The sequence below is a fragment of the Uranotaenia lowii genome, chromosome 2 (assembly GCF_029784155.1).
Source record: "Uranotaenia lowii strain MFRU-FL chromosome 2, ASM2978415v1, whole genome shotgun sequence".
In the NCBI taxonomy this organism is placed as follows: Eukaryota; Metazoa; Arthropoda; class Insecta; order Diptera; family Culicidae; genus Uranotaenia; species Uranotaenia lowii.
In genome coordinates, this window is record NC_073692.1 from 129,264,151 (window position 1) to 129,284,454 (window position 20,304).

The 20,304-nt window shown below is 38.7% G+C and overlaps 2 protein-coding genes across 2 annotated transcripts in view; one reads left to right on the forward strand and one right to left on the reverse strand.

Annotated features, from left to right (window-relative positions):
- LOC129748469 (thioester-containing protein 1 allele S3-like) overlaps positions 1-20,304 on the reverse strand; it is a 98,330-nt gene that overhangs the window by 16,643 nt on the left and 61,383 nt on the right. Inside the window, exons 11-12 of the mRNA XM_055743106.1 lie at positions 14,622-14,918; positions 13,297-14,564 (exon numbers count right to left, since the gene is read on the reverse strand). Of these exons, the coding sequence (XP_055599081.1) occupies positions 13,297-14,564; positions 14,622-14,918 (1,565 nt within the window). The remainder of the gene's footprint in view (positions 1-13,296; positions 14,565-14,621; positions 14,919-20,304) is intronic.
- Positions 1,503-5,029, forward strand: LOC129748470 (uncharacterized). The gene is made up of 2 exons (XM_055743107.1): positions 1,503-4,652; positions 4,720-5,029. The coding sequence occupies exon 1, from the start codon at positions 1,617-1,619 to the stop codon at positions 4,239-4,241; it is 2,625 nt and encodes an 874-aa protein (XP_055599082.1). The 5' UTR covers positions 1,503-1,616; the 3' UTR covers positions 4,242-4,652; positions 4,720-5,029.

Sequence of the window (20,304 nt, forward strand, 5' to 3'; positions counted from 1 at the left end):
CTTACTGTGAAAGTCGGAGAACCTCGTGTATCAAAAAACCTTGGTGTAAACGATGATGATGACGTTTGCGATGTAAACAAATTTGATCGGTACTGTACCGATCAGGAAATAGCATCTAAGTTTTTGTTTGTAATATGTGTCTAGTTTTATGTTCACTTGACACTTAAATCCATTTGCTCGCAAACACCACTTTCTGTACACGTACCCTAGCATTAATATGTACTCTCTCGCAACATAAGAACTTTCGCCGAGAGAGACTCACACAATAGAATGTAAGCCATTTTAGTTGTTAGAATAGAATCTAGAGTAAAACGAATCGCACGGAATTTCACTTCTTCCCTAATAAACTAAGTAAAGTCCAATCAAGCGACTTTTTAATCATTCCGAAAACGCGAATGATCATAAATCGATAATCTTGTGGAGTGGTCTATCGCGTAACTTCCCTATCAAGTGCAAACAAAATCTCCCCCCGAGCGGGTGAACAGCTGTTCTGCCAGCAAGAGTCGGCGACTTACCCCGAATTCCTGTGTTGGTTGATGCCGTCGACGAGAGACGGGAAGAAATACCCCGAAGTCCGAACCCCCCCATCGGCCGAGCCCGAACATTTGGTCCTTCGAGCCGGATTCGAGGACAGGAAGCTCATCTGGACCAGCAGAGGAATCACCATTCGCCATCTTCGGGAGCGCAGTAGCAGCTGTGGTTTGTAGTTGATCCACATCAAGGTAGGCCATTTTGTGATAATTTCACTAGAGAACTATAATCCTGGCCAAATATTCACTGCACTTACAAGCAATTTCACAAAATTTGGCGATAAAACAGCAACGAAATTCTATCAACTTTGTTAATTTTGTGGAATCAAAACAAACGACAGAATTACACTGCAGTACAAACATTTTGCAACACAGTACAGCGCAAAAGTTTTGCAACAAGGGAGAAATAAAATAACTTTTTTTATGAAATTGCATTTTGTGGCTAAAAGTCGATTCAAGGCGGAAGTGCAAGTGCATTAAGGGTGGTGCACTCTACAGTGTCGTTCAAAAATACATCGACACTTGAAAAATTTAAAGTTTTTGAAAAAAAAAAATTGAATTCACTTCCAGTGGCCTCTGAGACACTGTGAAGCATTGCTGATACGCATTGGGGCAAGTGGCTAGACAACAGTACCGTATAAAAGTATAGCGACACTGGTGGATTTTTGGAAAATTTCAATTTCGCTTTACCTGTTAATTTGAGGCGATTGTTGCATTGCTGAGTGGCATTTATACAAGTTGGTGACTACAGTACCGTCCAAAAGGATAGCAACTCGAATAAAATAAGAATATTTTGGAGATTTTTATTTACAAATCGCATCCGAAAAGTCAATCGTTGGTAGTGTTTACGATCGTTTTTGGTGTCAACAAGTGTCATTTGAGTGGTGTTGAGTGATGGCTAGCAAGGCGGAGAAAAAGTTAGCAGCGGACCTTCTGACGAGACGACGAGCGTGTGCTGAACGAGATGTGGTGGAGAAGTTCGTAGCGGATTTCACCTAAGAACGGGATTGTTGCCAGGTTGCGGTACGTTTGGAGGCGCTCAACAAGTGCAACGAACTCTTCTTGAACGTGCAGAACGACATCGAGATGGGTGACAGCGAAGAACGGTTTGAAACACACCTGGAATTCCGTGCTGATTTTGAGGATCGATTCTGCAGGGCGAAGGGTTTTTTGCTGTCCAAACTGGAGAGTAGGGAGCATCCGTTGAGTTCGACGATCATCCACGCATCGGCTTCTCATAGCATGTCTTCCAGCTTTCATCATCGTCTGCCAAAAATCGATTTGCCGAAGTTTAGTGGAGATGAATCGCGCTGGATCTCATTCCGTGATAACTTTCTCTCGATGATCCACTGCAACGAGGACATACCGATCGTCAACAAGCTGCAGTATCTGTTGCAGTCGTTGGAAGGAGAGGCAAGAAAACCGTTCGAGTCTGTGGATATCCAAGCCGATAATTATTCGTCGACGTGGGACGCGCTTAAGAAGCGTTACGATAACAAGCGATTCCTCAGAAAGGAGCTGTTTCGAGGCCTGTACAACCTTCCACCGATCCAGTATGAGTCAGCCCAAGACCTCAACACACTGGTTGATGATTTCCAGCGACACGTTAAGGCTCTGGGGAAGTTAGGCGAACCGATCGAGCATTGGGACACTCCGCTCATCTTCATCCTGTCAAACAAGTTGGATTCGGCGACGATTCGTGCATGGGAGCAAGATACTCGACAGAAGGACGAGGTGAAATACGACGAGCTCATCGAGTTTCTCATCCACCAGGTCCGGATGTTGAAATCCGTGGACAGCGATCTCCAGCATCGTTCCTCAGTGCCCACCGTTTTCAAGGTGGCCGGACAAATCACGAAGAAACCAGTTCCCATCCGATCTGTCGTGAACACAGCTACGTCCGAAACTCAATCCAGTACTTCGCCATGCCACTGTTGTTTGAGAACACATCCGCTTCACCAATGTCCAGCATTTTCGAACCTATCAAGCTCCCAACGGCGAGAGTTTGTGACACAGCACAGTCTTTGCTGGAATTGCTTTCGCGCAAACCACCGGGCAACATCCTGCAAATCTAAGTTTCTGTGCAGGATTTGTCAAGCAAAACACCACACCATGTTGCACGACCACCAAATATCACATCTAGAGCAACTCTCTACTGAGGAACCACATCCCGTACAAGCGAATCCAGGCCCCAGTAGATTGCTTAGCCCCCCAACAGTAAATCTTTCCGTGCATTCTGATTCAACCGTTCTCTTGGAGACAGTCTCGCTGTTAGTAGTCGACCGATACGGCAGAAAGATCCAAGCACGAGCTCTACTTGATTCTGCAGCGATGTCAAATTTCATCACCAAGAAGCTGGCGAACGAGCTCGCCACCCGTCAAAGTCCCGTGGACATCGCAGTTGCCGGAATTAGAGAGTCAGTCAAGCGTATCAAGCACAAGTTAGCTGCCAAGATCATATCCAGGAACAGCGACTTCTCCACCACACTCGATTTCCTCGTCATGAAGAAGCCAACCTCCCATCTTCCCACATCCCCGATCGATACAACTGCCTGGAAAATGCCAAAGGTTCCATTGGCGGATCCTCAGTTCCACGTTCCAGCAACAATCGACATAATCATCGGTGGAGAATGTTACCACGAGTTCCACACAGGCGTACGCCACTCTCTTGGTGATAATTCTCCGTTTTTGGTGGACACCCTCTTTGGCTGGACAGTTTCTGGCAAAGTGGATTCCAGCTCCACCACCGCACCGCGAGCGTGCTTCCTCTCCACCGTTGATCAAACCCGAGAAACGATCCCTGGGGAGTTCCGGCCAATGGAAACCGCCGATGGGAGCCTGAGAACGGAAGCTGAACCCTCCACCACTCAAATCCACGAAAAAGGATCCGTCGCCCGCCATTCCCGGCCCAATAATCCTAAAACCACCCTTGGAGATTCGAACACGAAGGCCACACAACGTAACTCCACCAGAAATGCACACCACAAAATCCCTGGAAGTCACGCTCAGCCCGGAAAAAGGCACCGCATCGATTCTGTTGACGACAAACCACACTGCTATCTGCCACATCACCCGGTGCTCAAGGAAGCCAGCAAAACCACCAATGAACGCGTGGTATTCGACGCATCCTGTGAGCCCAATTCAAGATACGCGCTCAACGATACGCTGCTCGTCGGTTCCGTCGCTCAACACAGTCAGCTGTCCAACACGCCTTCAAGCGCCGCTAAGGTCAACGACAAAGGAGAAGACGCTGCCTGTGAATCCTGCTGCTACTTTGTCCCTTTAGCCAAGCAGCCGTCAGTTACCTGTCTGGGGTTATGCGCACCTGTCCTGCCAACGGAATTCCGCATACCAAAGCCGCCACGACATCGTTGGAGAACTATTGCTGCTAATCGGTTAACTGCTATCCAGAAGGATACTGATGGGCTCAGTAGGAGACGCGTTCCGGAAGTGCACATCACAGCTAGTGAACTGTCCAGGTATCTACATTCCTCCAACTTCCCCGAAAACCCTGCATGGCAATCGTCGTTATTGGAAAACTGGCCCTGTTCCGCCACCTCACGGCCACTCGATCGCTCTACAAGACTTCATCAAGGTCGAGATGGAGTCATTCAGTCAGCCAAGCGAGATTGTCATCTTATTCACCGCCAGCAGTCAACAGGTCAACGTGACAACCCCCGACAACTAGTACAAAGCTACAAAGACCGGTAGAGCACGCCGAACGTGCTCAACGCGCTTATAGAGCGCTAAAAGGTGATTAGCGTTCCTATAACTTTACTCCAACCGTTCGATCTACCGGGTCTTTGTTGCTTACAGATCCATGTTCTACTAATTTCACCCATTTGCGGTATTTTCATCGAGATCAATCTACAAAGACCGGCAGAGCACGCCGAATGTGACTCACTGCGCATGTCGAGCGCTAATAGGTGATTAGCGTTCCAAATTGTCACATTTTCTTGTTCGATCTACCGGTTCTTTGTCGATTACAGATCCTTTCCTACATTATTGCTATATCGTCACCGAGCATTCATCGCCATGCACCAAGCCACGTCAGAAGCCGAATCTTCTAAGACCGGTAGAGCACACCGAACGTTGCTCAACGCGCTAAAGGGGCGCTAACAGGTGATTAGCGTTCCTCTAACCTTACTCTACGCCGTTCGTTCTACCGGGTCTCTTTTGTCGTCCACAGATTCTGCACCAGTGCCTAAGTTGAGACGAAGCAGGTTCCTCGATGTGCGACGTGCCAGTTGTGCCTTCGAATCCAGCCGAAGTAGTGAACAGCTGCCTTTCCGACGCAAAGATGGTTCATGTCGGGTCCAATCGTGTCTCTTGGTCCAACCGTGTACCCTGGCCCAACCGTGTCGCATGGTCCAACCGACTGAGGAGCCCGCAATCAATTGGTCCGAAATTGGTTGAAACAGCAGTTTCAAGGTGGCCGGAATGATCGGTACTGTACCGATCAGGAAATAGCATCTAAGTTTTTGTTTGTAATATGTGTCTAGTTTTATGTTCACTTGACACTTAAATCCATTTGCTCGCAAACACCACTTTCTGTACACGTACCCTAGCATTAATATGTACTCTCTCGCAACATAAGAACTTTCGCCGAGAGAGACTCACACAATAGAATGTAAGCCATTTTAGTTGTTAGAATAGAATCTAGAGTAAAACGAATCGCACGGAATTTCACTTCTTCCCTAATAAACTAAGTAAAGTCCAATCAAGCGACTTTTTAATCATTCCGAAAACGCGAATGATCATAAATCGATAATCTTGTGGAGTGGTCTATCGCGTAACTTCCCTATCAAGTGCAAACAAAATCTCCCCCCGAGCGGGTGAACAGCTGTTCTGCCAGCAAGAGTCGGCGACTTACCCCGAATTCCTGTGTTGGTTGATGCCGTCGACGAGAGACGGGAAGAAATACCCCGAAGTCCGAACCCCCCCATCGGCCGAGCCCGAACAAAATTATCAGATTCGTTTTGATTTGCTCTCTCCGAACTTGGTACTGCTTCCTGATTATCAGCTGCTATATTTGCTCGGTTGGTGTTTCGGTTTGGACAAATATCTGGAACAACAGCTTCCGTTGAATTCGGCTTTAGGTGAACCAGTGATCTGCGATAGTTTTCTCCGTTTGCTTGTACCACATACGATCTGTCGGTCAATCGCTTTTGGACGATACCAGGAGTCCAAAGTTTGTCTGTTGATGGTGTAAGTTGAACAAAAACCGGAGATCCAGTTTGCGGTCTGGTAAGTTACGAGACAACTTTTATAGTTTGCTTGGCTTCGTTGACGATGAGCTTCAATTTTAGCTGGTACATCCTTGACGATTTTCGGCTGCAAATTCGAAACTGCTGATGGAACCCCGCACCGTGTGGACCTTGAGTAGAGACAAGCTACTGGACTCGATCCAATTTTATTCGGAATGTTTCGCCAGTGCAGCAAAGTATACCAGAAATCAGCACCACTTTCGTTCGATTTTTTTCAACAGTCGTTTTGCAAGTTTGACGGCCGCCTCGGACTGCTGCCAACTTTATCATTTTTTGGTTCCGTTGTCAGTAAGCAATCGCTGGGGAATTCCGTGACGAGCGAAATTCATCTTGCAGACCGTTATCACTGCATCAGCTGAGAGATCCTTAAGAATGTCGATCTCGAAGAAATCGGAGTAGTGATCAACAGTGACGAAAAAATAACGTTTCGATCCCAAATACTCGGCAACAAATACGTCCATAGACACCAGCTGAAAAGGGTATACGGTATTGCATAGCTTTGCATAGGTGAATTTTTCTGCGATGCTGCATACTTGGCACAAATGAAGCAACTTTTTATCACCTCCTTGATTTGGGAGCTCATCTCAGGCCAGAACAAATTAGCTTGTGCTAACTTTGAAGTCGCCTCGATGCCATTATGACTCGTGTGGCAACAATCTATTAGCTTTCGTCTCAGCATAAATGGTACCAGAATACGGTTATTTCGGAACACTAAACCATTTTGAGATGTCAATTTATGTCTATAGGTTTGGTAGACACGCGAATTACCCGGCACACAATCAATAGATGAAGGGCAACCACTACGCATGAATTCAACAAGCGTCTTCTCTGTCTCGGTCTTCATTTCTTTCAATCGAGCGTCCGACAGTCAGGTAATTCTTGAGGTCCAGACTTTTTAATTCACTAAACACTTGGTAAATATTGTGCTTCTGGAATTCCTCCGATTGTTTGGCCTCTGGAAGCGGTGCACGGGATACTGCATCTGCTACAACGTTGCCCTTTCCGGTGATGAACTCTACTGCTGAATTGTACCTCTGCAAGTTCAGCAGCATATGTTGCAGCCTTTGCGGCGCAGTCAGAAGAGGTTTACGAAACACATTTATCAATGGCTTATGGTCAGTTTGGATAGTGGTCGAGGGATTACCAACAATAAGCAAATCAAAACGAATGCACGCAAATAGAATAGCCAATAATTCCTTCTCTATTGAGGCATAATTTCTTTCCGCTGCAGACAATGTTCGTGAAGCGTACCCAACAATGCCATTCTGCTGAAACACGGCAGGTGCATATCGTAGCACTAGAGCGTTTTAGTGTCGGCTACCAGAGACTTAATCCGATTTAACTCTTCGTTTTCTACAGCAGTCCACTTCCATGGTGTCATGGTGACAATCAATTTTCGTAGGTTAGACAGACATGCTAGCGCTTAAGTTAGGGATAAATCGGCTTAGGTAATTGACCATGCCGATAAATCGATATACTTCCTTGGCATTAGATGGAGCGGGATATTGTTTTATGGGACTGATTCTGTCTTGATCTGCTTTCAACCCATGGTCAGTTAAAACATGTCCATAAAATTTAACTGAATTTAAGCTTAACTTCAGTTTCGATCGATTGAGCTTAACGTTGCTGGCGTCAAGTTTGCATTATAACTTTTTCAAACGTTCGTTGTAATTATGCAACGCTTCTTCCAACGAATTACCAACACCATACACCAGCAAATCGTCGGCAATGCATTCCACTCCTTCTAAGCCTTCGATGACCTTCTGGAACTTGATCTGGAATATCTCCGGTGCCGAAGAAATACCAAAAGGAAGACGTGTCCAACGGTATCTCCCAAAGGGTGTCCAGAATGTTGTTAGCTTGCTGCTTGCTTTATCCAGCACCACGTGCCAGAATCCTTTTGAGGCATCCACTGCAGAGAACACTTTGGCGTTTCCTAATGCGGATAGAATTTCGTCTAGTGTGACAAACTGCAAATTCAGCCGTTTCAATGCCGAATGTTTAACGGTACCTGGTCAAGACAAATGCGTACACCTGATTCGGGGCCTCCTCGTTGTACTATTACCAGGTTACTGACCCAGTCGGTGTGGTTGGTTTCTTTGACGATTATTCCATCTCACTCCAATTACTCGAGTTCTGCTGTAAGTTTATGAATAGACGGTGCTGATAGACGGAATATAGTTTTCGGGAGCGTTCGTTTCAATAAGAGAGCCTGTGTAGAGTTTTCGCAGAAAACAAGTTGACAGATTCGACATGAGTGTAAAGAGCTTGGAAGTTCAGTTTACAGACTAATTTTTCAGTTTACAGACTAAATTTGTGAGCGAATAAATATCTCTTTTTCGTTGTTTTCCAGTATACATAATGTCGAAACCGACCGAATATTTTAATAGCGCGAAGTTGACGCGATCCGTCGCTCACAAAACTAGTCTGTGAACTGAACTTCCAAGCTCTTTACACTCATGTCGAATCTGTCAACTTGTTTTCTGCGAAAACTTTACACAGGCTCTCTTATTGAATCGAACGCTCCCGAAAACCAAAATTTCCGAGTACACGGAGCGTTACTCTCATGAATAACCCAAGTAACCATAAGCATTAAGCCATAACCCTTAATCAGCATTAAATCAACATTTATAATGCAAGTTTGCATTATATCAACATTCATAATGCTCCTTAGTTTTATATAGGCATTATTATTGCGTAGAAGCAATAACAAAAATTAGCACTAATGGTAGCACTATATGCACATATAGAGCTACTATATAAAGTTAACAAGCATTAAGACTGAAGCACTAGAACTTCCTGTTAATGGTTATATAAAGCTTTTACAAAGCGTAGAAACGTCAAACCCGCAAATGTAAACAAGAGTGATTTCCTCATTTGCTGCGTGTGAGTAAGCAAGACAGCAAACGAAAATAATCAGAGCGGGCAGCGGACAACTGCAGTTGTCTTCTCCCAAAATTTTCCAATACATTTCCAAACCTTCTCACGCATACATTGTCTATGAAGTTGTGTGACCCGAACAGTGCTTGAAGTACGGGTTTTTCTACCTACCTTATCAGCATCAAGAGTGGTCGAAATGGTAAAGGCGCAAGGAAAGATAAAGGCTGCTGCGGGATCCTCGGTTCGAGACTCATCAAAAGTAATTTATAATTCAATTATAATCACTTCTCATTTCATAGAACACTTCATTAAGCAAGCATAATCCTTCATTCGGAAGGTTGATTCATGTTGTAGATAATGATTTAATTTTTTTAATTTTTGTTCATTTTAATAAATCAAAGAATAATTTCCTGTTTCGAATTTCCGTTTCAAATCAATCATGATCAATCAATGAAAAAAAAAGGTGTTCTAAGTATGCATTGTTAATGCTTTTATACGGTTGAAAAATGACGTTTTGATGGTGCTCTAATTCAACATTTGTAGTGCTTATTAAAGGCTATGTCGTGATAGCATTTATTCAGCCCGCTATTTCGCCTTTTTAGCACTAAATCTGCATTATATACGCATATAGTGCAAAACAAGCATTAATTCAGAGTTATATATGGGAATAAAGTGTTGATTAAGGGCTATGTTTTAGTGCTTATGGTTACTTGGGAAGTGCTGCCAATCTTCTAGCTGTTCATATATCGTTCATTCAGAGATATTTATTCTTATTTTCTAACTATATTCCCTACAGGTGCAATGTAGAGATCAATCTCCAAGGAAATTTCTCCGGGAAGCTTTTATAGCCCGAAAAAAGATTAGGGTGGCTATCAACGATTTTTTTAAACTTTAACTCGATAAATCCTGAATAGATTTTTTGGGGGTTCAGAAGGAGGTTTTGATTTCTCGAAGGAGACACTGTGGCAAAACTTCACAAATCCTAGCTCCTGAGATGCTCTAGCCGATAAAAGTGGACGATGATTGCCTTCTACTACTTGAACCACTAATCGATATTTTTATCATTTCTTCGGTAAGGTATTTCAACTTCTCCCATGACATCGATCGGATTGCCACCGAAACTTTGTAATTTTAATTTGGAAGGAAAAATCAAAGGGTTTCGCTTACCCGTATACCTACTGCATCAGACAAGTGTACCCAATTAGGCTCGTGTTCGCACCTGTGTGTCCAGTTCACAGAGGACCTTTTCCCAGACGTTTCCGAATTTCATTTTCAGCTCAGCCGACACGCTGCCACCGGTTCCTGAGTTATCAAATATTCTGCCGATTTCCAACTCCTTCTCGGCTTCGCCCGTGGATGATTCACTGTCTGACGTTGTTCCGGTATCCGAAGGACTGTCTTCTTTCACTTCCTTCCCACGTTTGAACTTTTTGCTATGCTTCTTCTGCGACGAGCGGTTTCCTTTCGGTTTCCTTGACTTGAAACTTCCTCGTTGCTTGCTAACTTTTAGTACATCCTTGGGCTGGTTTGCAGAAGTAGATGCTAGATCCTGAAAACGTTTGCTCGCTATCTCTTCGGCTCGGCACAGATCGATAGCTTTTCCAAGGTTGATATCCGCAATAGTCAGCATTTTGGTTCGTAGGTGGCTCCATTTGTGGTCACAATCTTATAAACGTTGAATTCCTCTTCAAGCGCTCCTCCTCCATCTTCGCTAACAGTTTGAGACGACCGTAAAACTCATCGATGGATTCCACTGGATTCTGAACGGCTTCGAAGAAATCCAATCGATCTAGAATAATGTTTCTTTTCACTAACACTTTTGCTCTTATTGCCGCCAGTGCTGACGGCAGATCGACTTGCGGCGCTTCCGTTAGAACAAAATTAAAATACTTTCTTCTTGCCGGTGGCCACTTGTCCATGCCAACGGCTTTCACATATTCAATCCAAGATTTTTCAAAAAAGTCTAGATTTTCAGCCATCTCACTTTCCAAACATAATGGCGACGGCTGTGGAACAGTTACACTAGAGGCGCTATGCTGCGGTCTTTCGGATTTGCCAGCTGCTGGCGCTACCGATTGCAGCAATTGCTGGAACATTTTCGATTGGTACCTGCTCCAAAACATTTTAAATTGTCCTTGATCCATGTCGACGAGGATCTTTTTTTCACTGCCCAAAACAAAATGGCTACCGGCACCTCGCGTGGCCCGGTACTTTTCAAAACGAAAACTTTCGATTCGTGACGAAATAAACGTTTTGCGCGATGTAATAATGACGCGGCACTAACAGTCTACCTTAATCATGGATTTACTTCTGACACCATGTTTTACTCGAAGTAAAAGACCGTTATTAAAACTAATTAACTTTTATTATCGAGAGCGATACGTACATAACGACGATTCAAGATAGACTGAACATTACACGTTGAATCATAAATCACCAACATGTAGTCAAATACAACAAAAAGTTTTGCATTTTTATCGATTACACTCGTTTTGCTATACACACGCTCTTTTTTTTGAACTCAAAATTAAGTAGTTTTGGTTCAAAACAGCACTTCGATGGCATCCCTCAACTTTGAATTTAACTGGGCAATAGCAAAACTAAGTTCTGATAGGCATACTCAATACTAAGTTCGGTAGCCGAACTCGAATTTATCCTTTTTTTCGAGGGTAGCTTATTTTCAGGGAATTAAAGGATGATTAAAATTTGTTGTACCCGGATGTTGCTGTTCCGGTACAGAGCGGTGGAAAGTTTTGACACTTCCGGTCAAAGAAAACTTCCGGATGTTACTTCCCACGGGAAGTAAACAACATCCGGAAGTTTCCGGACATTCCAAGCCGCTCACCGTATGATGACAATGACGGACAGAATTTTACGCTGACACGGTGAACATGCATTCCATTATGAAGTTCCTTCATAGTCTTCCGGTAATTGATCCGGAGCGACAAAATTTTGCGACGTGTTCGTTGATTGCTGTTTCGGTTCGGACTGAACTCGCTAAGTGTTTTCAGTGATCCCTCGCCGAAGGAAAAAAAAGGGATCAATTTTGAGTTCGCAGTTCGAACTCCGTTTTGATCCATCGCAAGGAGGAAAAAAGGGTACTTAACTTTAAGTTCATAGAATCGAACTATGTTTTGAACCTCGGTCATACTTAATTTTGAGTTAAAAAAAAAGAGCGTGCATGATGTCGAGTAAAAAACAAATACAGGAAAAATCTAGAGTTTGTTTTGATTAGGTCGTATGAATCAATGTAAACAAAATTGAGTTATTGGCTGCAAACGTTTGATAAACATGTATTCTATGTTCGGTAAAAACTTGGTTTTAATTGATTTATCGATAACTTTGATAAACTGATTTGAATTTTGGACGTATAATAACTTTCACATTTCTGAGTGCATGTTGGTTTTTACGACTTTTTGCGTCACCCTGCTTTACCGTGCAAGCAATAGGACACAAAATAACAATTCGGCAGGTTGGTTTTTGCGTCGTTTTGCTTGCGTCGCGAATAGTGCTGTGAAATTTTACGAAAGTCTACGTTAAAAAATGCAATTATTGAGAAGAACTGTCTGCTAGAGTGATTCGAGCCATGCCTTACAGAATTGCTGGCTTGAATTAGTTGTCTGGTGAGTACAATAAGTTTTACTTTTGACCATGCTGGAAAAAGTTTTTGTTTTCATTACAGAATCAGCCGAAATATCAGAAAATAATGGATACCGTTCCAAATACCTTGAACATTCACGGGTGCGGGCCAGAAAAACCCTGTGAGTTCCCTAGGGGACCTAGGTGACAGTCTCATTAAGCGACAATTCCGGATGCCTTGGGGTGGTAACTTCCGCGTACTGTTCAATCAGATTGTGGTGTTAGTACGTTTTTAAAGTACATACCTGCTAACAATTTAGCAAACTTTTATGGTCTTGAGGTAAGTGGAACAAGATTTTGCAATCAAACTTATCGATGTTTATCGTTTAGTAAAACGCCTTATGCGCCAAATCAGAAATGCTTTAGGTCGTAAGTACGTTTTCACTGGTGAGGACTTAACTTACGGACAATTTAAGTACATCGGATTTTTTTTTTTTTTTTTATACGGGATTTTCATCCTCTGGGATGATTCATCCCTAAAAAAGTACATCGGAATGTTCTCGGCCTATCTTTATGTTGGATTTCATATTCTGAGACGAATTCAGGCAACACTCACAAAGTGAGAATTTAAAACTTGATTCGAAACTTCAATAGCGATTTTCTCAAAACACGTCAGTTGGTTTATACGACCTAATCAAAACAAACTCTAGAAATATTTTGCCTTATAATCGTTATTATTCGTTTTTGAATCGGATTTTCTATTGTGAAACCTCTTTAGCTCGTTCAAATTATGTGAGGTATTTTTTTCCCAAACAAAAGGTGTGATTGATCATTATTAAATGGACTTTCATTACTATTAAAAAAAAATTAATTCTGGCAATTATTGTTGTTTAAATTTGTATTAGAATTTATGGAATATCCTTTAGATATGATTATTTGTATGAATCGAACTGGAACTATGGTTGTGTAATGAAAGGACTTACATTTAATCATCTAATTGATAAATATTCATTACCCAAGTTATTGTAAAACAAAATTACCTTGATTCTATTCGAGTGATCTTTGATGGAATTTATATCGACGAGCATTCCGCTGGGGAAGAAAACCTCTACAACAGCCATGCTGGAAAAATCCCGTGCTGTCGCTGGTTTAAAACTTACGCAAATTCGCAATTTTTGCACTTCATATGTTGACGATGGCAAAACTGTAGCATTCAATTTGAATTTCTCTTTGATGGTTTTGATGTTTCGGTAATACTGGTAGGAAAATTGAAAAACCCCGAAACCTTTTCCTTCAACGGTTACACTTACGTCACGAACATGACTTGGAATCTCCAGTTCATGAACGTTGAACGAAACACTGCCTCTGCTGTGAAATTCGTGTAATTTATCTGGTTTGTGATGAACCCTTACTCGATAGTCATTCTTTTGGGCAAATACATAAGAAGTATATTTAGCTAGAGCCTTCAAACCCACGAATGTGGCCTGAGTACCATCGAAAGCTCCCCGCGCAGATCTTCGGCTGTTCAAATATCTGAAGATTGCAATAGCATCTGTATATAATTCAGCTTCGATGTACGATAGGAGCGCATAGCCAGCTACTTCTACTTCGACTGACTGCTTTGTCCAATAACGTCGAGTGTTAGGGTAATCAAATTCAGATTTATCAATCAGTATATTCAAAACCTCTCTTCTCCTTTCGTGTGAGTTAAGATAAAGTGCATAAGTTGTCATTGATAAATCGTAAACGTCTGTCATGTTCTCAAGGTGGGATAGCAAAAAGTTTATAGCTTTGTTTACTACTGCTGTATGATTTGTTTTTGTTTCTGGATTTTCCAAAAATGCTATTAACACAAATGATGTGAGCGCATATCTGGAATCTTGTAGTCCAACTTGTAATTCCTTCATCGTCATGTTTCCAATTTCTTCGAAACGCCCATCCTTCTTTTGAATATTGGCTAGCCAATTAAAAGCTTCTTTCACCACATTTTTGTCAATATCGATGTATTTGGCAGCCATACAAAACGATTTAGCTACGAATGCTGTCAGGAATGTGCTTCCCTTTTCATTAGTGTCACTCCAAAAGCTAAATGTTCCATCAGAACGTTTGAATTTGAGTTGGTTTTGGTAGCCTTGTGTTAAATAATTTATTGCTCTTGTCTTAATCTCTTCGTTGATGGTTTGCGTTTCAGATAGATAATCGAGAATAACTACATTGGGCACAAATTTTATCATATTTTGCTCTCCACATCCCGTGGGTAGTGTTAGCAAAGCATCCAAGTTTTTGATAGCCTGTCCTAAAATATTTTCTAAAAAACACAATCATTAATTAGATATTTTCACATACAGATTTCTATCGTACGTACCGTCTAAATGAAACATAATCTTAGCAGATCCTTCATCGCAATCACTCGGTATACCAATAGTGATATTGAACGGTCCTTGCTTGTTGTGTTTAGGCAGTTCAATGAAGCGAACTATGTTTTTTACAAACTCGAGGCTTTCGGGTGTTACTCTTAGTATGTGCTCTAATGCATCGGCGTCATTATTAGTAGTAGCTTCAATTCTGAGAGCTATTTCACCGATTTTTTTTGCTCTTATAAAGAAGTATACAGGTGTGCCGATGTTGGCATGAGATATGAATGTCTTCTTACGTTTGGTTGCTAGAAATTTAACAAAATATTATTATCATTGTAGTAGGGGGAAGGAACATTTACAATATACACAATGTGGCCATATCGAGAAGTATACGGGAGAATCTCTGGGGATACTTGATTCCTTAGCTATATCTAAAAACTGGAATTTCTTACATAGATCAAATGTTTTAGAAGAATTTGCCAAATAGAACAAAACAATAAACCTGTTATTTCAAAATATTGTGAAAAATTATTTTTTGCGTCATTGCACTTTTTCTTTCAAATATCTAACAAAATGTGACTTGAAGATCTATTTTATCACCTTAAATGTTTCCACGCGAAAAAACTATAATAACAATATTTATTCCAATATGTCAATTGTTAGAGTATAATATAGGGGAAAGTGTTCCTAAATGGGCCTATTGGGTTGAATGATCCTACGACCGTTTGACGAAATGGCTGACAAGACAACATATCTAATCAATGCATTTTGAGGGCGATACGCTTTGAACATACCTAAGGCAAGAAAAAATTTTATGAATTAATCAACCCAAAAAAAAAAAAAAAATCATACAAGGTTTTGATTCCTTTTGATGTAATATTTTGTCTTGTAAAAATTATACGTAAAAAAGCTCAAAACAAACTTAGGTGGTTTTGTAAAATGCCTCTATCAATAAAAGTTATTCAAAGTTATCAATAAAACTTTGAATCTAAGCTCTTATATCAACATCTTAAGAGAGAATAAATTATCTCAAAACAGATTTGATAGAGTTTTTCTTATGGAAGAACTGCATCCAAGGCCGTGTGAACGGGGAGGGGGGGGGGGGGGTTAGGTGTTTAACTCCCCCTAACCCCCTTCTTGAGATTTTTTCAAGTAAAATTTTCACCTTAATAACGGAAAATTATTTGATCTGTAAAGGTGATTAAAACTAAGTGTTTACAAGCAAGTCAAAAAAAAAATGCGTCTAATACTTCTCTAGGCATGAGAAATTTTATTTCACGACACATTCACGTATTGAAACTAATTTTTGATTGTAGATTTCGATTTGCAATTAAATCAACCTTTAGAATTGAAACTCTAAACTTGAAATACAAAAAACCCAACCTCGTCTTCGGAATGGGTTTGTATTATAAATTGTAACTAAACAAGTTCAGAGTTTGAAACCAATCATTTATTCAAAATTATTTCATCAAATGCACATTTTATACATCAATAAGTGAGGGGCCATGTGTTTACCACTAGCGATGGTCATCAGAATTAGCAAAACAAAACTCTAAAACTTAGTTCATAAAAACCAATTTCAGACTCAACCTCATTTTTTGTGTCTTGTTTTTTTAAATGCTCAACATAACATTCAACAAGGTTTTAATAAATTACACAAGGCCACAAAATTGGCATTTTGCTGAGGTGCAACCAATAGAAAGCTAATTTTTACTAATATGGGTGCTCTGAATCTAAATATGCAATTTTTCTATCAGCTTTTGTTATTGAAATAACTTTTTAAAATAGTTAAAAATTTTAAGAAATTCCTATACTTCTTTGGAAAAAAACATACTTTTTTAAAATAAAAGTTTTAAATCAATTATCAATTTTCTCCAAGATATGCAATTTTATGATTTGAATTTCTGCGTAAAAATCATGGAAATTTTATTTTTTTTTTACTTTTTCCCATTTAACGAGTTGAAAAAAGTTTTAAACCAAATTGAATTCTATATAATTTTTGATGCATAAGTCTAATCGTTTTGCAGGTTCCAACAAATAAATACATCAGCTACTCCCTAATTGAATGAAGTATAATAAACAAATTAAGAATCAGAATTTTCCTTAAATGTAGATTTGTTAATTAATCAATTAATTATCAATGATTGATTTCACTTATTTAAAACTTATACATTTGAAAACTTACAAACTTCATACCATCAAAACTAAAGCTAATAGGCCAAATTTATCAAGAGATACCAAATTAATCATTAAAACATTGACGTTAGACGAATTTATTAAAAAAAACTACCTTCTTAAATATTTGAAAAACTTATTTTGTCCATCTTCTTATTTTGTTTTTATTTTCAAATAAGTTCACCGAATTTCATAGTGCAGTTTTTTTTTATTTTGAAACAAATTTACATAATTTTAAAGTCAAATATATTTAAATTTTGAGAAATTTTGGTGTTTGGTGACTGATTTTTATCTATGATTTTTTATCCGGAAATGTTTGTAACTACATATATGATTATTCATTTTTAATTTGTTTTACATTATTTGTTTTCGTATTAAATAGTAAATTAAGAAAATTGGTTCTAAACCTAAAAGGCGAGCAAAATTTGATGAATGAAACTTTAAATAACAAAATATGGAATTCGCATTCATTCAATTTTTAATGGAACTTTTAATAACAAAACTTATTTGAATTCAGTTTTAGGAGAGCCTTCATTTTTTTTTTTTACTTTTTCTGTGCTCAAATCAAACAAGGCTTATCTTCCAAACTCTTTTGCAAATTTATATATTTTAACGATTTAAAGAAAATTGAAAAAAAAAAAAATACTATGAGATAAAACATTTTTGGATCAAACTTGCTTGATGCAAACTTGAATCAAGTTTATAATTTTAGCTTGGAATTTTGCTTTAAAAATCTGCAATATTAATAATGTTAAACACACCGAGAAAATAAAGAATTTTGTGCAGATTTTTTAAGTGAAGATAAGGTACATGTTTTAAAAAAAAAATTTTTTTTAAAGAATCAATTGCATTATAAAAATCCTGTAGATGATATTTTCTAAATTAAATTAGAGGGTTTTCCATGAAACAAAACTAAGTTCATAATTTGAATTCCTCAAAAATTTTATTTGATTGTAAAACACATTTACATGTATTCCTGAATTTTTAATCTGCATTCTGAATCTGAATTCTGGACCTTCATTCAAAAATTCAATTTTGAATCTATTTCCGAATTTCTAAATGATTATGAAATGTACAAAAAAAATACGATTTCTGAACCTTCATCCAAGATCAAAATTTTACGAGTTACGAGTAATTTTTGAGACCTTTTTCATGAATCAATAATGCAAATTTTGTAGTTCTGGTTTACTCACAATTCATTATTAAAATTACTTATTTTTAATCTATATTGTGAATCTGAATTTCGAATGGTGGATCTGAATCCACAGATGAACAGATGTACAAGCTCGAACAAAAAATTTTCTTGTGTAAAGTTTCCAGCGCTCTCTTTCAAATAAGCCGTTAGAAAGTGACGAAAAACAGTGCCATCTATTGCTTGATTTGTAACTTTTGAACGGCGCAATAGATGGCACTGTTTCTAGATAGCTCTTTTGAAAGTAAGAAAGGGCGCAATGGTATTTGAACTCATAAATAAATAAATTTAAATACAATTAGATGAATTGGCTCTAAATAATTAGATGAACCACGAATAAATTTCAGCTGAGAAAAATAGCATCATCATAATGTTTTTACTAGAATCATGAATGTATAACGAATCTTCAGCATCAATTTGCTCGGAACTAGTCAAATATTAATACGACCTTTTCATAATTGACTAAATGTTTGTTATTTTGCATTGTTTTCTTTTCATTTTTTTTTCTTGACAGTTCTCTCTGGTGTCCTTGGAGGCGTAAAATTGGTTCAAAACGGTCATCTAGACTTTACACACTTTTAAAGGCTTAGCTTGTACATCAGTTCATCAGTGCTGAATCTGAGTATTCGATTTTTGGTCGCCTTTTTGAAGCTTTATATATTTGAATTAGGCCGGAACAAATTTCAAATCCTTCTTTTGTCACTCGGAGTTGGAACATCGCGAGGGGGGGGGGGGGGGGGGGGGACAATAAAAAATAATGTGAAAAACAAATAAATTGGAATAAATTTCACGAAAACTTGTATGCAACAAAGTTGCATACAATATCATTGCACAAAACCTAAAAAAAAGTAATTTTTAATCGAATAATTCAATAAAACCAAGAATACAAAAGGTGAAGTAACTTCCATCTTTCAAAATTTGTTATTTTCGTCTTGTAATCTTTTGGATTCTTGATATTTTTTCTTGAAATTTACATTAAAAACTTCAAACTTCATTTATTTCCCCCTTCGGATTTTTGGAAATTTCGAAGGGGGGGGGGGGGCTGACAAAAGAAGAAATTGATATTTGTTCCAGCCTTATGTGTAAAAAATAAGTTTAAGAACATCGAATTTGAATATAAAACAATTTTTTTTTTATTTTTTATATTCGGAAAACTATGTATGTATTATCAAAATATTGAAAATGAAAATAATTCCCGCCAAAATATGATTCAGATTTGATATAACATGCAATACCAAATTTAAATCAGGATGTTAAAGAAGCTTTTCATTACCAATTTCTTGTGATTATTAGAACTTCAAATCAAGAATCCTAAACTGAGTACAGAATCCAAAATACGATTTAAAAATACAAATTTGTGTATTGTAATACGGTACTAGAACCTCCGAAATCGAATTAATTTAATTATAAATTTAATATTTAGACATGAATTTCTATGAACAAGTGAGAAAATTTGGAAAAACTGTAGCAGAATTTTGAACTTGAAAAGGGTTTTTGAGGTTTTGGGATTAGGGTTTAGTCTAGATTGTTACTCTTGAAAAACCTGACTCCATTATCATAACTTGATAATGAATTTCAAATTTTGAGTGTAGGGTAGAATACCTTGCTTGCTTTTTTGGACCCTTATAAGGGGGGTTTAACCATCAAACCCCCCCCCCCCACGTTCCTACGATCATGAATCTTTAAAACCTGCGATTATTTTTTTAAAAATTGATCATGATTTTTGAATTTATCGTTGAGGAGTTCGAAAAATGATTCGAAATAGCCACTTTAAAGCTGAAGTTTTATTCGCGAAGTTAACTTAATTTGCATTTGCTTTGTGCTTTCAATAACACTAGTTTACATCATTTTTGAAAATCAGTAAACTGATGATCACTTTAAATGTATAATCGGGCAATGAATCTGAAATTGCAATTCAAAAAAAAATCTCAGTAGAACAGTTTTTGAGTTATGCTCCGAATACGAAATTTCGGGAAAATTAAAAAAGTACTTTTACTCATATTCAAATAACTCGAAATGCATAATAATAGTTTAAAATCTCTTTTTTGCATATTAAAGGTAGAAATTTTTTTGAAATCTTTAAAACCATGACCACAAAAATGTAAAAAATTGATGTAAAAATCGTACATTTCAGTCAATAAACCGTCAAAATTTTTTTTGTCACACCAGATAAGTTTTGAAAAGAGTTCAAAAATTGACGTAATTTGGCATAATTTCGCATTTTCAGATTTTTGAGTTATTGAAAACATAATTTTAGACGAATTTTGAAAGATAGATGCTTTTCTAACTTTTTGTCAATTTGCAATTTCTCAAATTTCTAATTC